Here is a 23853-nt window from a genome sequence, read left to right as displayed (position 1 = left end):
CCCATATACCAGGGGTGACCCTATGTCTAACGTGGCCTCCAAATGCCAGTGCCAGCGTGTTTTCATGGGTGCCTCCGTAAGCCTGAATAACCTCTGGTATGCTAGTGGCAGACTTATCAGAAACCTGCAGACAAGTAAGATTTCTGTATTTGCCTCTGAAAACTCTGCAACACATATGACTGTCCCTAGTTCTTGGTAGCAGTGCAACTATAGAGCTCACCAAAAAGCTCATCCCCCCGGAATGATCACAGTTGACATTGAAGAAACCATGATTGACAATGCGAATAGGCCTGGCTTTAAACGAAAGTGCCTTCTCAATCTGTGATGGATTTCGGCATTCAATAAATCGTCATACATGAACTCTGTCACTTATCTTAGGACCCACGCACCCATTCATCAACTCTAACTCATTCTTACATTTATCCACTCACACAACCACACATGCAAACACAACCTGAACAGCATATGAAAGTAGAAAAAGAAAACCTGCTGCTGCCTAAACATGGCAAGCATATATTTTTGCATTAACAAAATTAAACGCAGCAGATGATTGCTGTTTTGCAATGATATTGTACATGGCGTTTCGTTGTTTTGAAATTCCAGCATTGCCTCTGCTTTTAGATTCAAAGTGTTTGCCATCTTCCTATAATAAACAGTGAAACGAGAGACTGTCCAGGGAGCTGTAGTATGCTTTAAATAGAATGAAAATAACAAGATCAGAAGGAAATAAATGAGAGGAAAATATGGAAAAATGTAGGACTGGACAGGAGAGTGCACTCATTTTCAGGTGCATGTGCTTGTGATGAGAAAAATGCTGTCACTCATGGGGCAATAGATTCAATGTCTGAAGTGACTAACTGGTTGCCCTATGCTGAATGTTATCCTGGATGCAAGCGGAGTGCTTCAGCTATTATTTCTATTGCATTGGCTCTGTTGCCCTTTGAGTGACTGCACCTTTTGGTCTGTTATCTTTCCTTCTTCTCTTTTTGTGTGTGTGTGTGTGTGTATGTGTGTGTGTATATGTGTGTGTGTGTATGTGTGTGTGTGTGTATATATATATATATATATATATATATATATATATTTCAAACACAAATCCCGGAATGCAGGTGCTCAACACAGCGGTCCTGGGTGGGCTCCGAGAGGCCTTAATATAACCTTCAACGCTCCTTTCAATGTCAGGAGAGCCAGGACACCTCCAAGATGAAAATTCAATTTATTTCAGCACCAAAAATCCAACGCGTTTCGGCAACAGCCTTACTCATAGATGCAATTACAAATATGTACAAAATTACAGTTGTCAAACCACGTACAATACCCTCTAAGAGGCTCTAATAAGGATTATCACATTGCAGATCGTCTATCTGCATCCTTGCAAATACCACAAACCTTTTCTGTTGTGGCAATCTGTGAGATTCCTTTTAACAAAATAGCTGCCATTATGTATTACGGTGTAATAATAATCCACTGTTAAAAGAATATTGTCTCTGACATTAGCTTTTCCAAGTAGATAAGTCAGGCCCACTTGCTTTCGCATAACACTTTATAACAAAACAGCTCAAACCTATGAAATATAACATAATGTTTTATAATGAACCAGTCAAACCTATGGCTGCCATTGGCTTGACATCATAACCAACACAGTCCTACTGAAGTGTGCACATGCTGGCACCATCATGAATGCAGTTATAATACTTTTTTCATTAAGTGTAGAAGGTTAAACAGTTTATGGCCCCTCTCAAGGGACCTAAAAAAGATTATCACAATGAAAAACGTTTTACTGGGGTAACTAATACTAAAACTCTTGCCTAGTATGGAACTCTATGACATTCCATGTTAACAATCCACTGTTAAAGGCATATTGGCTTTCACAAATACTTTTCATAATAAAATAGGTCAAGCCCACTGTCTTTGCCGTCCTGTTTTATACTAAAGAGATCAAATCTATGGATTCGGACATACCTTTTACCAATGACCAATCAGGCCTCTACATGTTATTATTGCCTTATCACAATAGCCAACTCAGGCTTACCGCTTTGAACATCAGCTTTCCAACAAGGCAACCATCAGGCAGCAGGCACAAAATTAGAAATGTAAACGACATTACAGTTGGCAAATTAAAATACTGTGCCTCCTCCGGTGGCCTAGCGAGAAATATGACAGTGCAAATCTTCTATTCTCACTGCTTGTTGTCGATCGGTAACCAGCACTAAACCCCTTGCTTGCTATGGTAATTGTGTGATTCCATGTAACAAAAATACCTCTCTGCTGATTTTAATAGAATAATAATAATCCATCCTTAAATGCCTATCGTCTTTAACATATCGTTTTCACAATATATGTCAGAACCACTGTCTTTGTCATAATTGTCATAATAAACGGGTCTAGCTTATTGCTTTGGTAATTGACTTCCCATCATAACCAACATAGCCCTGCTGCATTGAGCATAAGCGTTCACACATGGCGACCAGAGAATAGCAAAAAAAGTAAATATTTGGAGAAGTTTTTTAATAGCACTACAGTGACATTTGCATCAACTTGCAGGCATTGCCAGTGCATCACCATGGCATGTATGTGACTGGAAGTTCAAACACAAAACCTGGCTGAAGCAGCGAAATAAACACATGATCCCAGCTGGTTGGAAGGTAAGCACTCTTTTTGTGGAACAACACAGCTTTAGAAAAATCAAACACCGATGAACCAACATCTGGGCAGAGCCACAGTCACTCTCTGCAGTACTTCTGGAACTTCATTTTATAACCACATAAGGTCTGGCGACAGCTGCTGTATCAATCCAGATCTAAAAATGAAAGCCAGTGACATCACTAGCACCCTGTTAGATTGGCTCTACTTCTCAAGCCCACGAAGCAGTTTTCAGTGCAAATGAAGGCAGTTTTGTGGACTGTAATGTGAAGGTATGAGGGAATTGGAATCACTGGGACTGGAGTGTGGCTAGAGATTTCCTGTTACTTTTGGACAAGGCGGATGTGACAACAAATGCCCAGTGTCCTGGCTGGGGTAGTCTGTAACAGCTGTCTCTCGGCTTTGTGCAAAGCTGACGAGGAAATAAACAATGTATTCTCCTACCATTGATGAACACTGGGATTGATTTAAAAAAAAAAAAAAAAAAAAAAAAATGCTCTACTTATTGAAAGGGAGGCATGGGAGCCAGGGAGTAATTTTGTGCCATCCACACCTCGCCTGAGATAATGATGCGATTTGTATTGGGACCTTCTCTGGCCTAAGGTTAGGGTAGAGTTAGGGTTATTCCCCTGCAATCTTCTCCAGCACTTTAACAAATCATGGAGGGGATTTGTATGCATAATCCTCACTACTGGGCACATATCTCTCTTGCTATTGAGAAAGGCTAGAGTGAACAGTTAGAACTCAACTGGTATTTGGGCAAAGCCAGATGAGCCCCAGAGATTTCTTTCCATCGCCCCGGATAAAGAGAGGACAAAAAATGCCACTCTTCCCTTGGATAAGTCAATAATAATGCCCCCAGTCCTCAGACGTGCTGAGGGTGGTGTGAATAAGTAGCCCCTGCTCTTGGTCAAGGGGGTGCTGATTTGGAAGGGGGTGAGGCTAACATAATCTTATTCATCATGGAGATCCTGGAGGATAGTTTTTAAACCGTCTGGTTGTGGTCCAATCGGCGAGGTTTGAAGATGAAGGCATTTTTATGAGCCAACAGAGAACTCCTTTAGTGGGCGTTTTCAAGGCCCATTCACTTACGCATAATGCACAATTGGGTCTCCTGGTGCTGTATTCCATCTGGTTCAAGAATGTTATTGGCTCAATTACCAGGATTTCAGCCAGTAACATTGTGGAATTTTCATGAACAGTGCCACTTTTTAGACTGTGGATGTCTTCAAGGATGCTGATTTTTGAGGTCTGGGTTTTAACTGAGCAACACTCAAACCGCCCTACAGCTTACACAGCATAGAGTGGATTTGGCTCAGCCTTTTCAACCACTGTCGTTCTTCGTCCAGCCTTTTTTGGCCATTAGGCTGAGACTTTGTCAATCATGTTAGGAGTATTCCTCCTTCACCAAGTGCTACTGGATTTTTGGATGTAACTTTCTGTCTTTAGTCCAGTGCTTACATTAAACAGCCTAAAGGAGTCCTTTAAACTATAGTCCACTTTTCCACTTTCCCTGACTCCCTCTTGTGTGTCTCCCTTTAGTGTGCTAATGCTGAAGTGTTTACTGATTCAACCCAGACTTATTGACTTTGCCAATCCTAGTTTTAAAAGGTGTCAATATTAGTGAACATAGATACCGCCAGGTGGAGTAGGTTCGGTGCTTCTGGTTGCTGTCTGGGCTCTTCTGCATGAGCAAATTTGAAATGTTTTCTGGGAGCCTTTCTTTAACAAAGCATAAACACAAAAACGGAACCCCACTTGTCAGGGACTGCTCTTCTCCACAGAGTAAATGTATTGAACAAAGTTACGTTAGCAATTTCTCTTTTTAGGTCTAATTTATTTTACAACGTTTTGCCTCTTGAGGCAAAAGCCTCTTGTGTACCATGCCAAAAAAATAAAACTATAGCTCAGGGCTCACCCGTTGCCCACCATTGGTCTGTTTTATTGTCACTATATAATCTGTTTCTCATTCAATAGCTTGTCTTCCTCTTATTGTGTGTGTCCCTCTTCTGGAACAGAGCCTCATTACCACCCCTTTGATTGACTTAAATTTTTTCACTCCTCACATTTAGCAAACGATTTTTTTCTTTTTAACTAAGCACTCAATGAGGGTGCTTGTGTTTTCCAGTTCTCTCCTTTGTGTGCAGCTTACCCAGCAATACCTGTCCTCATGCTCTGTGCTACTCCCACACCTCCAAGCTTGTCCATTCCTCCCCCTTCAATATGTTTTAACTTATTTTTCCTGCCCAGGTCTGGTCTCTGTAGCTTTCTGACCACCACCAACTCCCTGTTGATCCACCACCTGTTATCTGGTGGCCTTTACAAAAAAAAACTTTATGTACAGCCGGCAGATGCCATTTGCTGTTGGACTGTCCTGTTGTTCATGGTAGAACAGTCTCTCATTTAACATTTCGAGATTGGCTCCTGTGACATCAGAATTGTAAAAAGAAACCGAACAGAATAGGGTTTGTATTATTATGTATGTGCCCGCAAGTTTAGTGACACAAGGATGCGGATGTGTCATCTCGCTGGCCACGCATGCATCATCACACTTGCATACACTCAAAACAAAAACAAAATGTGCTTCTTTTTTGTTTCAATTTTCTGCAGACAGCATTGGCAAACAGCTTTTCTTTTTGCTGGTGCTGACAAGCATTGGCACATAGCATTAGCAAAGTTAATAGGAAAAGGAGATACCTATTGGCTTTGTCAATGGTTGTCCTCAGTAGCATGCTAATTAACAAAGCCTTATTTCCATGTGTATCCATTAGAGGCATTCTGCTGCTGTCTAGCTACAATCACCTTGTTTAAGGGTATGTATTGCTATAAAGTGTAATGTTAGATGCCTTTAGTTTCTATATAGTGTCGAAATCAGAAATGATGGCAGCGATTGTGCCACGTTGACATGACAACCCATCAAAATTCACATCCTTGAGGACTTCACTGAAACTGCATTGGATTGCTATTTTCCATATTTTTACTGACAGTCGAATTGCAGGTTTTTTTTCTATTCCCCTTTTAAGGCCAGTTCCTCTTCATTCTAGTGCAGGGATCGCTAACCTTTTCTGTAGTGGATCAGTGAAACTTATCGTGAGGTATTCAAGGCTAAGCAACTTGCACATTGTTAGCAGACATCCACATGCCTAACTTAATTGAATGTAAAACTAAAAGCCATAGAGCCAGACACTATGGTTTGAACAAATTACTTTGACTAGAGGCACCATGACAAGGCTGCCATGTGCACCAGTAAGAGAATGGTCCTTGGGGATGTATAAACATGTGAGCCTATGAATGGGATATATGTGTACAGGTGATTGATAGACTGTCGTATGTACTTGTGGCACAGGACATACCATTTACCATGTGTGGCACCGTTACATGCATAACTCAGACATTTAGCCATTTTTATAAATGGGAGAAATTTAAAGTGCAGAAAAATGTTTTAAAAAATGTTCAGAATATGGAACATTTTTCTGTGCTTTACATTTCTCCCACTTGAAATAATGGCTGAATTGTTCACTTATAAATAGGGCACTGTGGCGAGAAAATTAAACTGAAGAATTAACCTTGTTTATATGGCTCCATAAAACACATCATTTAAATGTTCTCCCATTTTCAAGTGCCACATTTACACACACCAGGTATCTTGTTTCCAGTATCCTATAGACATGGTGCTATATTTATAAAAGAAAAATGCATTTGTTTGACTCAGAGGAATTTTAAGTGAAGAAACACACTTTGAAACACCTTAATACATATTTGGCTTAATTAAAATTGGAGAAAGACATTAAGACTTAGGGCCTGATTTGGATCTCGGCAGATGGAATACTCCGTCACAAACATGACTGATATCCCGTCCGCCATATTACAATCTACATAGGATATAATGGGATTGTAATACGGTGGATGGGCATCAGTCATGTTTTTGTGACCGAGTATTCCCCTCTGCCAAGATCTAAATCAGGCCCTCAATGTTTCATAGAAAACGTTTTCTTGACTTTAAATTGCTCCCATTTAAAAAACAAACAAAAAAAAAAAAACTATTTTTCAGTTATAAATATGGCAGTGTCTACTGGCCACTACTGGGAACAAAAGGCTTGTAAATGTGATACTTTAAAATGAGAGAAAATTAAAATGAAGAGTTAATCATTAAAGTAACTTTTCATTTAAAATTTCTCCCCTCGAAAAGCAATCAGAAACATAATTTTGTCTCACACTCTAATATTATGAAGAAAGGGACATTTATTCAAGAGTGCTTCAGTTCTTCACCAATGTGCCCCAGCCAGGCCCATAAATCTGACTGAGAATTTGCTCATTATCAGGCTCTGCTATCTACTTTACGTTATTAGCACCAGGATGCAAACATGGCCATCCCTTAACTTTAAAAGAAAAAGGTGATCCTGTGCTTTGCTTATTTAAAAATGTAGCTACTCTAAAGGTGTATGGGAGATACTAGTAGCTCGTCCAACTGTTTGGAGACACCTGCTCTAGTGGAAGGAAGATACAACTCTTAGGGAACTTTAAGTCCACCATTGCTAACCATTATTCTCTGATTAGTGGAAGTAGGTTTTGAAGGTGGGGGACTTGGCACAGCATGGCTGAAGCCACCCCTTACACTCTGAAATTGATGGGCAATGTCTTAGTGTAGCAACTCAAAGGCCCAGGGGATGTCCAAGGACCGCGTTGTGCACTTTAAGCCTACTGGGCAAAGAAGCCATGTACAGAATGTAGTCAAAGGCCAGAGCTTAACCCAGAACCCACTGGGCACGGGCAACACCTGTGAACTGTGGACCAAACTGCTACAAAGACTGGGTAGAAGATATTGTTAAAAGCCAACTCCTTTTTGCCCAGAGCTCATTAGGCATGATCAAAAGCTTTTATGCACGGGGCTCCGGGTCAGAGTCTGGGCAGTGGATATGGCAAAGCCAGTCTGGCTGGCATTAGCTGCAACCTTTTGGCTTTGTCAATACCTGTTTTGCCACAGTTTATATAGAACACTGTTGGAACTGTCTCGGGCCCTTGCCAATATTTAAAAAAAAAATGAAAAAAACAAATAACCAACTATTTTTTGGGTCTCAAAGCTCACATTGCCATAGTACACCCTATAGGTCCAGAGAACTACTTTTTGTGTGTAGGTGTGCTCCTTGTGAAAGAGAGAGTGACGTCAGCCAGTGGCTGAAGTGGGTTGATCCCCTGCCTGATGCTGCTTGCTTTATTAGGCAGAACTATGTGAATGACTCAAAAGCTCATTAACGGATGAAGAGGGATTGCTTAAAGTAAATACTGAATATAAATTCTATACTTCATTTTACTAAAATCTAAACACCGCAAAACGTGGGGAAATTAAAAGAATATGGACTAACATACAAAAGAAAATACTGTAAGGGCCAGATGTACTAAACTTCTTGCACATCGCAAACAGCAAATTCTGCTATTTGCGACGTGCAAAAAGCACATTGCGATGCCCAACCCCGTTTTGCGATTCGGTAACCTGGTTACCAAACCGCAAAACGTGATTGCGAGTCACAATTAGGAAGGCGCGATATTATATTGTTTTGTGACCGCAAACGCGGTCGCAAAACAATCGCAGTTAGCACCCATAAATGGGTGCTAACCTATTCGCAAAAGGGAAGGGGTCCCCATGGGAACCCTTCCCCTTTGTGAATGGCATTAAACACATTTTTCCAGAGCAAGGACCACTGCCTGCTCTGAAAAAATGAAACAAAAACGTTTCATTTTTTAGTTTTGTAATGCATCTCGTTTTCCTTTAAGGAAAACGGGCTGCATTACAAAAAAAAAAAACTGCTTTATTCAAAAGCAGTCACAGACATGGTGGTCTGCTGTCTCCAGCAGGCCACCATCCCTGTGAGTGCCGCAATTCTCAAGGGGGTCGCAAATTGCGACCCACCTCATGAATATTCATGGGATGGGCATTTACGACCCCCTTGTGAGTCGCAAACAGTGTCAGGGACACTGTTGTGCATAAGGTTTTGCAACTCGCAAACTGCGAGTCGCAAAACCCAACGTACCTACATCTGGCCCTAAATCTCGGGTATCTTATAACCTCTAAGCAATGTGCTAAGCAATGGCACATACAAAGCTTGGCTGCAAGTCACGCCTTGCATGCCCAGGGCCACTAGACATTGTAGGCACTAGTCGTTGGGAAGCCCATGACCTGGCTGAACGCCATCCTCGACTTGTGCAATATGCTGTCCATGAACCACACGAGTATGTTTTGTTACCAGTACATAAGATCACATTTCTTGCAAGAGTTTGAGCTAGCTAGGTTTCTGACGTTTATGGGTCTCAACGATTTTTTTTTCACATTTTAACGGAATGAAACCTTGTAAACAAGTAGATTTTTTTTCTAAAGTACGCATTTTTCTTTTTCCTCTTTCATTTAGAGGGAGGAAGTGAAGCAGAGGGGTGGCCGCATAACCACCTTAAATGTGGAAGTGTTCACACCTCTTTCTCTTCCTAGAAAGAGATCTGCCGACTTTAACAGGAGTGGGTCTACTTTTCCAGGGTGGGACATTATTCGAGATTTGCTTAAATACCAACAAACATGTTTGTGAATATTTGCTGTATTTTGCAGGACCATTGCTTCTTCCCCCCCCCCCCCACCAACATCTGCATTCGTCCATCTGTTTTCATTTACAAATGCAAGAAAACCCCAAACGGTAGATTTTCGTTAGCCCACCAATCCTCTTTCGGTGGATCGGTTGGGGGACAGGGGGCAATTTTTGTTTTTGTTTTGTTTTTTCTACCTAAGTGAAATCCACCTCCATTGTTGCTTGCAGCATGGAAAAGAAACGAGAGGAAAAAGATGTACACAGCTCAAAAAAATCAAATTAGGGTTCGATAAACTGTGTTTAATCAAATATGTTAGCCATCCCAAACATTCACGTGCTGCATGCTTATTCTTGTGAGATTTTTAGACCTGTTCTTTTAGGCTTTTGACTGATGTGTTCATTAATGACCAGAGTAAAGGGACCCCTTCCTAACATCCGTGTTACTTTCTGTATGCGTGTGGACTAAAGATCATACATTTGTTCAACTCTGTATCCCCTAGAGATGACAGAAATCTACAGCAGCGGCTGCTCGTTGATTTCTGTGTGGCAAATGGGCCATCTGGGAGATCAGGACGCGAACAGGCTGCTTTAAACAGGTTTCCCGCCCAGTGTGCCATGGCTAATTAATGTCAGGCCTTGTATTAGTCATATTGTATCTCTCCTGATGCTAGGAGTTTGATTTTTTTGTTAGTTATTTCAGCTCTTTTAAATACACCCTTTACCAAGCAGTTGTGCATGTTATTAACATAACTATTATGGTTACTATTTTTCAGACCTTCAAGTCCAGACTCTTTTTTTTTTTTTTTTTTTCTTTTTTTTTCATGCTGTTTTCTCGACAATGGTTGAGTAACATGACACTTTGACCCTCATTACAACTTTGGCGGGCGTCAACCGCCGCCCGCCAAATTGTAACCGCTGTGTGGCCGCCAATGCGGCCACACTCCCGCGGTGGCCATTTGGACATCCCCGCTGGGCCGGCGGACGGAAAGCACGTTTCCGCTCGCCGGCCCAGCGGGGATGACGGCTGCAACATGGAAGCCGGCTCCAAATGGAGCCGGTGGTATTGCGGTTGTGTGACGGGTGCAGTTGCACCCGTCGCGCTTTGAAAAGTTCCATTGGGCCGTGGCAGGGGGCCCCGCGACTCCCCTTTCTGCCAGCCTTTTCATGGCGGTTCCTACCGCCATGAAAAGGCTGCAGGAGGGGGACTCGTAATCCCCTGAGCAGCGCTGCAAACAGCGCTGCCCTGGGGGATTACAACCGCCGGGACCAATGTGGCAGGAAACTGCCGGTCCCGGGCGGTGCGACCGCGGTGCTTCCGCTGCAGTCATAGTCCCATGGGAAGCACCGCCAGCCTGTTGGTGATGCTTCCGTCGAAACAGCCCTGGCGGTCTTTGACCGCCAGGGTTGTAATGAGGGCCTTTGTGTGCAGTAATAACCCTGAACTCCATGGAATACAAGCACAGCCAGACACAAGTGGTGCATAAGAGGTCGTGCCATAGATCCTATTGTTAGAACTAACTATAACAATAAGAGACACGGTGACACCCTGTTCATCTATGTCCAACAAGCAGACCTGATTTTCACAGTGATCTTTTTACACTCCTTCTTACCTTACTACTATCCACGTTCTGGCGCCTCCAGTGGCAGCAGCAGGTATATTTCCCTGTTCATTTCTATGCTTGTTTGTATCACAACACAAAATCCATTTTGGTTTCTATTGTCTCTGCCTATTTATTGTTGATATGTTGTTTGGTCTGGTACAATTTGTGGAGATGATTCGACTCCAAGAGTAGATGCCAGTTGTCATTTCTGGCCACAGCTCTACGTGAAAACTGTTACCAAATGCTCCTATTTTTCTGAAAGCTCCCCCCCAGCCTAGCATTTCGGTAGGAATGAAGTGCTTGTCAGCTAACTCCGGACTTGCCCTCTCTTTGTGTTAGCTATGTTTTTTATTTTTATCATTCAGGACTACAGAAAGAGGCCTGGCCAATCATTTCACTGAAAAAGATAACAAGTTGGAAATTTCCAATTTTTCTTCAAGCTTATAATGAAATATTGACTGCTACTTGTATTTAGACCAGTATGTTATTTTCTTTTTTATTGAAAGACCATATCTACAAAGCTGCGAACAAAATGTTTGTCAGACACTTGCTGATTGGTTCAAGTAGAGCTTTTTTGGAATATTTTGGCCATGTAGACTGGGATTTGATGGAGGATGCTTTAGCCTCAGTCTTTTTTTTTTATTTTTTATTTTTTATGAGACCCTCTGAGTTTACGGAGGTGTTCAAGATTATTTCTGGTTGTGTTTTGTTTTAAAGCCAAGAACATTTAATAAATCAGAGGACATTTTTGTCTACATTGAGTCCTTCTGTATACAATTGGTAGATGTATTGCTTTTTGCCTTTTTTTGTTTGAGAGTAGCAATGTGCTTCATGATCTCAGCCAAGTTGTGGTTAAAGATGTTAGTTGCTACATTTATATCTTTATGGTTGATGTCCTTAATTAGGATTTTTGGTCTTCTTTGCGTAACCATGATTTACTGGTTTCAAGAAGGATATATGGTATGGAATTTGGAAATGATCGGACTAGTCCTCTGGAATGGTGCCCTCAATTTTAAAGATATCATTTTCAGCAATAATTGGATCCAGAATAGGACCTTTCAATGTGTGCATCGGTTTCATGGAGTATTGAGCATTAAGCATCAAGAATAATAAGATTTGGTGTAAGTTGTCCTTAGAATCTCCACATTAGACCTTGAAGTTAATGAGGAAGGTAAGATTATTATTATTATTATTATTAGATGGGCCGTTTTATGAGGTGATGGATGATTCAGTGATCAACAAATGACATGTTATCCCTCAGTGGATGATAGATGATATTTAGTCTTTTAGAAGTAGTGGCTACAGTGAGGCATTGTAAAGTGTGAAAAGTCCCTGACTACCGATGTCTCCAAGTACTTGACTTTCAGTATACTACATCGACTTGATTTGGGATCTCAGTTCAAATCCATAATGAAGTCTACCTGTGATTTGCAGTGATTTCTATATCATAATTTGGAGGTGGAATTGAGTTCATATGGATTGGATATTAATTACTCATTCATCTTTGGTATTCTGACCTTTTGCTCGAAAGGCTGCTTCAAGGGAGACCTATCAAGACTGGTGTATTGTGGGTCTTGAGGATGATCTGTCCCCAGGTTGACTAAGTAGTTGTCACTGGAACTTTGTTGCTCTTGTGGTCAAGTTTCCTAGCCATTTCAAAGTGATATTCAACAAGTACGGTGTCACATTCTTCAGGGATGTGAGGCACATCATTCTGCATGAACAAAGTAGACATTTGTGGATAGATGTAGCTCAGCTGGCTTTCTCTCTGTTGGGTTAAAACAGTGTTTCAGTCGTCACTAACTTTAACATATTATATTCCAATGTATTGTCTTTTGTGAATTTCTTTCGAGTTAACAGGTTAGTTTCCTTGAATAGAGACTTTTTATTGCCATTAGTGGACTAGCTGATGGAAAATATGGCACTCTCATGACTTTATTCTAATATGCAATTGATGTTAGCATGACGTTCAAGTACAGTGTGGTCAAGAGGGAAGGTTGTCTTCATAAGGTTTCTGAGACAAGTGGGTAGAAGATTTCCAGAGTGTAAGATGTGCCTAATAGGTATTCTCAGACAGGGCAACAGATGTTGGGGGTATGGAGGTGAGTGGAAGATTGCTAGGCTGTAAGAAGTGTGATGTTTTGGTATGAATTAGATCCTGATGTGGATAAATAGTGGAGATGTTGATCAGTGTCCTGATTAATACACATTTGGTGATTAGGAAAGAGCGCAAGGAAGAATCTAAAGCAATGGAGAGGTGAATATTGTATAGGTGCCTGGGCAGCTTCAGTGGGAGCTGCACACTGCTGATAAAAGTAGGAAACAATTTTTTAAGATCTACCTGGATATCATCTTACTATGAATTTGGTCATAGCTGTATTGATTGAAAAGGAAGGTAAGTGATGGGGTCCATCAAAGGGGTACCTTCGTAGGTGAACAGAGAGAGAACTGAACATTTATCAGAGGAATAGCTCTAGCAAAATGCTGTATCATGGAAAGGTTGCCGCCATGGGCAGTGTTAATCTTATCTATGAGAAATGATTAAAGCCCTCTGCCATCTTGTGCTCACTATATCAAGATCCAGAATACATAAGTAAGGCTGTTCAATACAGGGCTTCCAAGCAGAGAGTATGAAATGTAAACATACTGCAAAGGGTTTATATAATGAAGGAACATGGATGGATTCTGTAGGTTTGTAAAGCCTGCTCCCTGTGCCGGGATGGCAGGTTCCTGTCAGGAAGAACTTGCCATAGCACCTTTAAAAAGGTTGGTTTTCAGATCTTTTTTTAAATTTAAGGTAGGCATGCCGAATTTACAGATTGATGCCAGTCTCATTGCAAAATTGTGACCTATAGAATAGTTCAAAATAAAACACAAGGAATCTCAGATTATGAAAATGTTTATTCAGATATTTGATTCCACTGTTTAAATAGGTGATATAGCCAATAAGAGGAATCTCTATTCTGATGATTCTATGTAAGGTTGAATATTAGGTTAAACATTAGGAGGGGTTTGTTCCTGCCAGGTGTATTTTAGTTTTGTTGAAAGCAGAAAAAATGCATTGCAATAGAGTTTGTAATACCTTGTTAACCTTGTCTTCCATAGGTGTAGGTGAAAGCCATCCCTTGAAGTATAGGGTGATCTGTTTTGCTGGTTATCAGTAACACCTGCCTCCACAATGCCGCCTCCTTCTGACATAGTGAAGGTGGCTATAGAATGGCCGGGAGCATTCCCAAAGCTAATGGAAATTGACCAAGTAAGTAAATTATCTTCTTTTAGTCATCTGTTTATTTCAATTTTACTGTACCCCATATTTATTATAGGTTACTGCATACAAGCTATTTAGATTTAATTGAAATATACTTGCATATGTGCAATGTGTGTATGTCTTTAAGACACCTTTATAATAAGGTTTGAGGATAATAAATTACTTTTTTTAACTAGTGTTACGTATGCTTCAGATATTGAGAATAATTGCAGCTCAATCATTTTTATAGTTGTTTCTGGCAGACGTCTACAATTGCAGAAAATAATCGATGTTATCCATCTTCAATTCATACACTTCAATTATGAGATACTGCATGTATCCACCAGAAGTGGAACCTGTGATCACCAGGGTACAGACAGGTGTGCATTAACCAATCAGCTATCTTGTCAAGGGCTTTTGGAAGATTTTGTAGTGTAATGACTTCAGACACCCAAACTTGCTTGGCTTCCTAATTTCCATGACTTACCAATAGCCAGCCTTTGTGTAAGCTCAATGCCATCAGATTGAATCTCTAGGTGTTAAGAGATTTTGCCAAAGGCTACGGCTACTGCCCCTACTCCTGATAAGTGTCCTGCTAGAATTCTGAAGTCCATGTTTATGGTCGTCATCTCGAGAATTATGTCTATTCTGAGCTCTACCTCCTCACACAGCATTTTCCCTTAAGGGTGGAAATAATGGATTGGTAAGCCCCTTGAAAAACAAAAGTTTGTCCTCTCAAATTATAGGCCCTTTTCCCTTTTATCTGTAGTAACCAAGGATGGGAAAACATTTCTTGCCCATTAGTTCTTAGGTCATCTAAAACACCTCTTGGATTAGCCCAAATGGGCTTTAGGCTGAACTGAGAACCAAGACCACACTGGTCACTACGTTGAATGATCTCAGGCTAGACTTGCACAGAGGAAGTTTCTCCTGCCGTGTTCTCCAGGATTTGTCATCTGCATTTGATATGGTAGATTACTCCATCTTTGTGAAGCAGAATAATGCAATGGGTCTACTGAGAACAGCCAGGGCTTGATTTGCTTTTCTTTCTGGCAGTCTCTTACTCTCCCTCCTTACTGTTTCAGATCATTTCCAATCCTCTTTGGTGTTCCTCCAAACTCAACACTTTTTTCCATCTTATTGAACATTTGGATAAAGCCTCTCGCTAACACTATAAAAACATTTGTATTAGGAGTACTATCTTTATTCTGATACTTAACAAATCATTCTCAAAATACAAAGTGCAAAGGTAGTTTCTACTTCCACCACACTGCAGTGAATGAATAGCAATTTCTTGAGACTTAATGGGTGAACATTTTAGGGTTTTGGGTGGATAAGGATCTGTCTCTAGAAACGCAAAACAATGCAGTGAGCACCACTTGTTTCTACCAGTTGAGAATCCTTAAAATTCATCCTAATATTTCCTCTCCCCTTATATCTGACAAAGTCAACATAACTATTAATTTTAGATTGAATTATGCTATGGTAAGGCCTGCTATTTGGCCTTCCATCCTCTTCAATATGTAGAATACAAGGGGTTTAGAATGTGGTGGCAATGCACAAGCTACTTCAGAGTTTGAGGCCCGTTGCACCCTCTAGAGACTCCCAGTTGTCAAATGTATCCATTTTAAGATACTTGTTTTTGTCACAAGGCCTTCTGTAAGGCTAGCCCCACTTTCTTCTAGGGCTTGTTAGCTAGATGCTGGCCCAGGTGCTCTCTCAGGTGCAGGTGTTTCTGTTGACACAGTGAACGAAATAGAGTGGGAGGTCGAGCTTTTCATATTTTGGTGCCTGCCCTCCGGAATTCTTTCTCTTCGTCAGTTAAATGTTTATCTCTTGCTCTGAAAAGCTCTTAAGCCCTACCTTTTTTGTTGAGTCCCCTGTTGCATATTCACTGAAAAAACAAAAGGTTAAAATTAGGTGAGTATGTTAGGGACAAAATTAATGTTTAGAACTAAAACAAAAATGTAGAAATTTACAAGTTACTGGTAGTAGAGCTAACTATAAATTGCACCCACGACATACACTGCTTATGACCTCACATATTACTTAACTCATGACCTGTTCTATGACATCATTTATCACATCTCAAATTCATCACTAATGACCTCATTGCTTCTTTTGTACACATTATGCTATAAACTAGTATGGCGTTAGAGGCCTGAAAGTATGTACAAAAGAGAAGGGGGGGGACTCACAGAGTTAAATGACAAAGTTAGGAGATTCAGTGGAATTCCACAAACAGGTGGAAATCGACACATCACGCTGCTTGCTCTAATCTTTAGCACAGGGAGCTTTATGCGCACTAAAACATTTGCATAAACGGCACCACATGGCACGCTAGAGGACGCTGCTACTTGAGTTGATTTTACTGCAGCTTGAGTAGATTTTCTACTTGAAGAGGAGCCTTTTTATTGCAAACAGTTGTGACTGTGCTGGAAAAAATCTCACTGGGTGCCCTCCTAGCATCTGAAAATCATACTAGGGGATGCCAGTTCTCGCTCACGAGAAAAAAACTTCACCACGCAGTGGTTGGCGGAATTTGTCTGGAACTCTGCATTACAAGCTCAACGCAGAGTGTCCAAAATTCTGCCAACTCTGCAGGCAGAGCGGAATTTATTGCTCACTCCTGCAAAAATATAGCTTACAATAAACTGGGGTGGCATGGTGAGCAAAAGCATTGATGGATTTAACCCAGATCTATGACTGGGGGTGAATGTTTGATTTGGTTCTGCATTCCGTCCATCATTTGTGTTTGTTTGCTTTTGTTGCAATAATATGACGCATCATTAATGCCATCACAGATACATCTCCTTTAGTTGTACCAAGCATGTGTTATGTGCAATATTGACCCTATAATCTACATTTCATGGGTAGCCAAGTTCACATTAACAATCAACCGCAGATCAAGGGTAACCCTACTGCACAATGTTTTTAATCTGTATACAACTGTTTAGAGAAAGCAAAGTCCCTCAAGATACTCAATGTCTGTTCCAAAATTCATGCCCTACTGTGGACAGCTTTTATCTTATCAAACGCCTCTCAGTCACCAAATCTACATTGAGAAACTAAGATGATATGAGTAGAAAAGTGGGTTCTGTGAACAGTGTTTACATAGGGAGTTTACTCTGTACCACACTGTTTGCAGACTGTCAAACTCTAATGAGAAATACATCACTGAGCATTAAAAAGTATCTACTGAGAACTGTGTGCATACTATGCAACAGTAGGCAAAAAACACTATTCGCTTAAAATAACCAAGGTTTGAAGGTGCTAAAGATTATACCACCTACAGCCTTCATACTGTGGTGAAAACTTTACTGATAGCCGATCTTTGAAGCAAAAGAAGCTCATGTACATAGGTTATTACCTGGTGCACAAAGTCTTCTATGTTGTGTAGAAATTGGCATGCTGAGACTATTCTGTTAAATAACTCAAGGCTGCTTACAGTACTCCCTACCTACTTTATAGAATCTATGCCCTGTTGGAAACGTTTTCTGTATAATCTAAAAACTTGTGTAGAACATTCTGGACACAAGTCATCAACTGTCATCCGCACAGAGAATTACTCTTCAATACAAAGATTTATAATGTGTTTAATACCTCTACACACCTATGATGCATTAGAAGCACATGCATTTTGTAAACACACCCATTAGCTGAACGCAGGCTGTGCAAAATTAGTTAGAGAAGCAATACGGTAGTTATCCGCCACTTTGTAAACTATATCACAAACTAGAACACTCATTGGTTGATGTCATCAGTGATGTCATCAGTGATGTCATCAGTGATATCATCAGTGATGTAATTTGAGATGTCATCATCAATGTCATAAATGATGTCCTGGAACATGTCATGAGTGATGCAATATGTGAGGTCATAAGCAGTGCATGGCGGGTGCAAGTTATAGTTAGCTTTGCTAACTATAACTGGTAAACTTCTCTGTTTTTTTTTTCAAAATGTTATTGTTGTCATGGAGGCAGCCAACCCCATGCTGTGTATAGCCTCACGTGGCATGTGCTTAGACGCATGGCCTGTCTTACAAACAGGTCCTTCTTTCAAATCCCCGCAGGCATTGAACCGCACACCATGCATAGCCTTTGGCGTGCACAGTTGGGGGTTGGCCACAGCTTGTCCTGTCGCCAGACCCTGTAGCCAAACCCCGAACAGGATGCAGACCCCTTGCAGTGCACAACCTTTGACGTGCTCAGTCTAGGTTGGCCCTTGGGTCCGAGGGACCCAGTCCTTTCGGGCAAAACCTTTATATTAAGGTGAAGGGGGAATGTGGATCCCTCCACAACTCTTAAGTAGCCCGGGGGACACCATTCCCTGGGGCCAAATACAGTAAAAAAGGGGAGGAGAGCATGGGCCCCATTTAAAAATAAAAATAAAAAAAATGGAGGGGCATGAGAAGGGCCCCTCTCCCCTTGACCAATTTGGGCTCAAGGAACCCCATACCCTGGGGTCAGTTCTATTACTTAAGGGGCGGGGGCACAGACCCCACTCTCCAAGCCATATTCTGCCCCCATAGAACCCATCCCCTGGGGCCCAATAGGGACCCAATCCCTTGAGGCCTAATATGATGATTAAGGGAAAGGCACAGGACCCCCTCCCTACACCATGTTTGTCCCTGGGGGACACCATCCCCCGAGGCCCAATGTGTTTAGTAAGGGGAGGGGAGGCCATGCAGCCCCCGATCCTATTAGGCCCTAGGACCCCATCTCACAGGGCCAAACCACATAAAGAGGAGAGGGGGCACTCTGCCCCCCTCCCAGAACATTATTAGCCCTGTGGCCTCAGTCCCTGAGCCCATTTTCCGGGGGTCAGCTCACTTACTGTGACCCGAGGATCTCACACAGTGGTTTCTTTGTGTGCACCGGTGCAGGCAGGGAAAGCTGTGTTTGCTCCCTCCTGAAGGCAGCATTTTTTAAAATTCCAGTCAAACACAAAGTTGGATCTCAGTGGGTGGGAGCTTGGAGCAGACTTGTGATCTGTTTCCCACCTGTGCTGATGCGGGCAGGGAGATATATCAAGATATTGCTCCTGCCTGGAGGGAGCAGCATAAGTAGCTGCATCCCCCAGGTGGGAGCAGTGCCGGCTCTTGCAGAATGTGGGGTGTTTGCTGGGCTTTTGAGGGCCCTGGGCCTCCATCTACGGCCCCCAACGTTGTGCATTGTGGGCACTGGGGTACCCAACTTTAATAAATACGATCCAGAGCGATGGAGTCTCCAGTGCCAAAAAAGGCTTGGGGAGGGAGCTGCATGCACCCCTCTTTAAAAAAAGAAAATGACACTGCAGGACGGGATTCCCGGGGCCTCTTGGGGCTCGGTGAGGGAGAGCAAACGACCACCCATCCCTTCTTTTTATTGCTATGGCCCTGGGGTATGGGACCCCCAGGGCCAAAGCAATAAGGCTTGGGAAGAGGTTCTGCGCACCCCCTCCCATTTTTATATTGTATTTGGCCCCATGGGATGGGGTTTCCAGGGCCTGACGGCCTGTCCTATGCTTGCACGGAAAAGGCTGTGTGTGTTGTGGGGTTGACTGCCTGCGGGGAGTTGGTAGTAGGGTCTGAGTGCAACACAGGTCCTGCGGCTAACCCCACACCATGCATGACCAAAGACTGTGCGTGGGGTGAGGTTGGCTGCCTCTGGGTGATTGTCTGCGGGGAGTTGTATGCAGGGCCTAGATGCATGCCAGGCTCTGCCACCATCCCTAGAACAAGCATGACGAAAGGCTGTGCGCAGCCTGAGATTGGCTGCCTGCAGGGGGGGTCAGCTGTCTCAGGGTGGGTTGTCATCAGACTGTAATCAGTGATGTCATCAATGATTTGAGATGTCATCAGTGATGGTATCAATTATGTCATAGAACATGTCATATGTGAGGTTATAAGCAATGCATGGCGGGGACGCAAGTTATAGCATGCTACGCTGACTATGACTGGTGAATTTCTGTGTTTTTTTTTTGTTCAAGACATTAATGACATTTTGACATAAATATAATGTTAATTTAAATCCGTTCATTAGTGTTTGAGGTATTAGAGTTTTAAAAATATTGATATTTAGGGTCACGGATCTCTGCAGATCCAAGTGTCCCTGTGCTGATTGGCTGCCAACACTTCAACAAGGAAGTGTTGGCAGGCGTTTTGGAACTTGGCTTCAGAAGAGTCCCACAAAAAAAGTAAATGGTCTAGGTGGCCCCCCCAAATGGCAAAAAAAAAAAAAAAAAATATCTCTTAAAAGTCAGCGGATCCGGATCGAAGTAGTTTTCTGAGACTTTTTATTTTAATTTTATTTTTTTCTTTTGAAGGGTGGTCTCCCATTCTTTTCTTTTATTTTGCCCCTGAATGCCCGGGGTCATTGGGGGATAGAAAAAGAAGAGGTGTTCACTGGGTCCCTCCTATGGCTTACATTAGCCCCCAGGGCCTCCACCTTCCCTGGGCAATTATGCAAAAATATGCAGGGGAGCCTGGGGCAAAATTCTTATTTGTATTTGCTCTGGGTCACACTACCTCCAAAAAGCTTGTGGAGCTGTTTTCTTGTGCCCTGGCAAACTCAAAAGATTCAGCCACATGTAGCAAAACTACCATGGTACCACTGTACCTACTGAATTGCATACATTGTGTGATCTGTTGCTACAACCCACATTTCATCCAGCAAAGCTTGCAAAGTCTAATATTCTTCCTCCATCACTTTTTCCTAGAACCCTTAAATTGTCCTCTGCTGGAGAGTCTTAAATAAGCACAGACAAGGATGTCCTCCGTTGCAGCACGTTATAGCTTGGTTAGGGTAGTAGGGCAGAAACCTTGCAAACAGCTAGCTTCAGTGCTTCACCTGGAATGAAAAAGTGGGTGGGAGGTATCTAAAATGGACATGATCAAAGAAGCCTCAGTAGGAGTACTTTGCGTGACAATGTGTCCTACCTGACCAGTATTTGGGTCACCATAGGTATGTTTTTTTCTCTGAGTGCATCCAAACATCTCAAACAACAACAAACATACACCTAAAACAACAAAGACCTATTGGTCAGAACATGTCATTGTTTAGTGTCTGATAAATTAATAAATTATACTGTTGTGAATCTTTGAAAATGAAAAGGTTCCTGTTAGACCTAACAGCCTTGGGGTGGTCTTCCTCCAACTTTTTGCCTGCCTCCCTCCATTTTTCTGACACTGTTTGCTGTGTTTGCTGGTTTTAGGACTCTGCACTCTTTGCCACTGCTGTTCATTGCGAAATTGCATATGTTCTCTCCCCTAAACATGGTAACATTTGTTCCTCCCCAATTGGCATATTTAATTTACCTGGAAGTCCCTAGTAAAGTGCACTACATATGCCCAGGGCCTGTAAATTAAATGCTACAAGTGGGCCTGCAGCACTGATTGTGCCACCCACATAAGTAGCCCTTTAACCATGTCTCGGGCCTGCCATTGCAAAGCCTGTGTGTGCAGTTTCACAGCTACTTCGACTTGGCATTTAAAAATACTTGCCAAGCCGTAAACCCCCCCCTTTTCTACAAATAAGTCACTCCTAAGGTAGGCCCTAGGTAACGCATGGGTCAGGGTGCTATGTAAGTGACGTGCACGACATGTACCTATGTGTTTTACCTGTCCTGGTAGTGAAAAACTCATAAATTCATTTTCCACTACTTTGAGGCCTGTGTTTCTCATAGACTAGCATTAGAACTGCCCTCATATACTTTTAAGTTGTAAATTCTTATCTCGAATGCATAGCCATATCTTGTTTGGTATTGCCAGAATGGTAATAGAACATCCTCCTTACTGGTGAAGTTGGATTTAATATTACTATTTTAGAAATGCCCATTTTAGAAAGTGGACATTTCTCTTCTCTTACTACCATCTGTGCCTTATAGCCTGCCTCCAAGCCACGTCTGGTCTGTGCTGGTTGACAGCTCCCCTTGTGCATTCCACCCAGACAACCACAAACTCAGGACACACAGTCACATCTACATTCATCTGCATACTGAAAGGGTCTCCCTAGGCAGGAAGGGTGGGGGGGCTCACTCTTACATTTTGAAGGCCTGTGGCCTGCGCTCACATAAAGGACTGATAACCCTCCACAGGGATCCTGGCAGACAGGACTGGGCTTAAAGGGGAAATGTGGACTTCAAAACCACTCTCAAATTTCTCCCACTTCAAAGGCATTTTTGGGTATATAAACTGGTTCTCTGACCCCACCAAATCAGACACTTCTGGACCTACACCTGCACTCTGTCAGAGGAACTGCCTGGCTGCCCAAAGGACTCATCTGGACTTCTTTGCTGAGAAGGACTGCTGCCCGGCTGGTTGCCCTGCTGCCCTTTGACTCTGCTGGAAGGACTCTGCCTTCCTTCTGAAGTGCCTTCCAAGAGCTTAAATTGAGCTTGCCTCTTGCTTCTGAAGTCTCAGGGCCAACAAAGACTTCACCTCCTCAAGAAACTCCTTGTGCGTCGAAAATCGATGCAACGCCTGCAGAAATCAATGCAAAGCCTGCATTACTGCTCAGAAATGGCACGACACAGAAGCAACTTCCCGACTGAAAATTCAACGCACCACCTGCCTTGCAACGGAAAATTTGACACATCGCCTACCGGATGGATGCAGTGCTTGCTCCTTCTACCGGTGCATCGAGGCTTTTCAACGCGTCGTCCCTGGCTGTCAAAATATCCCCGCGCACAGTGAGAGACCAAGACAGCGCACCTGATAAAGGACCTAAACCCCTGCAGTGTGGAAAGGAATGGCGCATAATCTGTGCCACGCCTGAAAATCTGATGCAACACCTTATTTTTTCCACGCATCTCCTCCTCTGCAGTCCCCGTGGGTTGTTATTTTTTATGCATACTGGGTACTGTGTGTAACAAAGAAACAACTATTGATTTCTAAGGATTTAGACTCTTTTAAACCTTTTAAAGTGATATTTCAACTTGTGCTTATTGGATCTTTGGCGTTTTTACCTTATTTTATTCACATAAATATTATCTATTTGTCTAAACCTGTGTGGTGTATGTTTGTGGTGTTTTCACTGTTACTGTATGATTTATTGCACAAATACTTTACACATTGCCTTTTAAGTTAAGCCTGCCTGCCCTGTGCTAAGCTACAAGAGGGTGGACACAGGATAATTTGGATTGTGTTGTGACTTATTCTGACTAGGATTTTGGTCCCTATTTGGACAGGGGTTAATACCTCTGCCAACTAGAGGCCCCATTTCTAACAGTTTTAATTTTGAAAAAGGATATTTTGAAAACATGAGGTTGTGAATTAGATTTTAGAACTTTTTACTTGTGCTAATGACAGCAATTAAAATGGTACCTACCAAAAATAAAGAATATAATATGACACATCCTTGATGTTTCCCTTCCACAATACTGTCAATAAAACAGATAAAACTGAGAAAATAATTAGAAAAAAACATTGCCAGCCAGCTTCATTATAAGATCAACAAACTTCTGCAGCTGCACATTGTAGAGGTTTGTAGCTTTTTAAGTAGAACATTTCTCGAGCAACTTTCAAATAACTAACTATATGTTATGATTGGGTAATGTTTTTAATGCGTACTACTATTGAGTAAACACCTTATCAGGGTGCAACTATGACTCAACTTACCTACTACACCAATTCATATATTCAATGAGCCCCCTAAGTTCCTTGCACTTCCCTTGTGTTGACCAATCGGGATCCACCGTCATCCCTCAAAATATGGGCAGTGCTCCTTTGCTTGCCTGGATCAGCCAGCCAGGAAATGCTCAATGCGCTGCACATTTGGCCAACTTCGCCATTTGCTTTTTTCCCATTTTT

At 42.1% G+C, this 23853-nt stretch overlaps 1 protein-coding gene across 3 annotated transcripts in view; it reads left to right on the top strand.

Annotated features, from left to right (window-relative positions):
• ELMO1 (engulfment and cell motility 1) overlaps window positions 1-23853 on the top strand; it is a 1154836-nt gene that overhangs the window by 162787 nt on the left and 968196 nt on the right. For all 3 annotated transcript variants that reach the window (XM_069215589.1, XM_069215618.1, XM_069215598.1), the window contains one exon: window positions 13922-14072. In XM_069215589.1, coding sequence (XP_069071690.1) covers window positions 13995-14072 — 78 coding nt within the window. In that variant the 5' untranslated portion in view covers window positions 13922-13994. The remainder of the gene's footprint in view (window positions 1-13921; window positions 14073-23853) is intronic.

This window comes from Pleurodeles waltl, chromosome 2_1 (assembly GCF_031143425.1).
Source record: "Pleurodeles waltl isolate 20211129_DDA chromosome 2_1, aPleWal1.hap1.20221129, whole genome shotgun sequence".
NCBI lineage: Eukaryota > Metazoa > Chordata > Amphibia > Caudata > Salamandridae > Pleurodeles > Pleurodeles waltl.
Note: the sequence above shows the minus strand (reverse complement) of the source record. Positions and strands in the feature narration are given on the sequence as shown.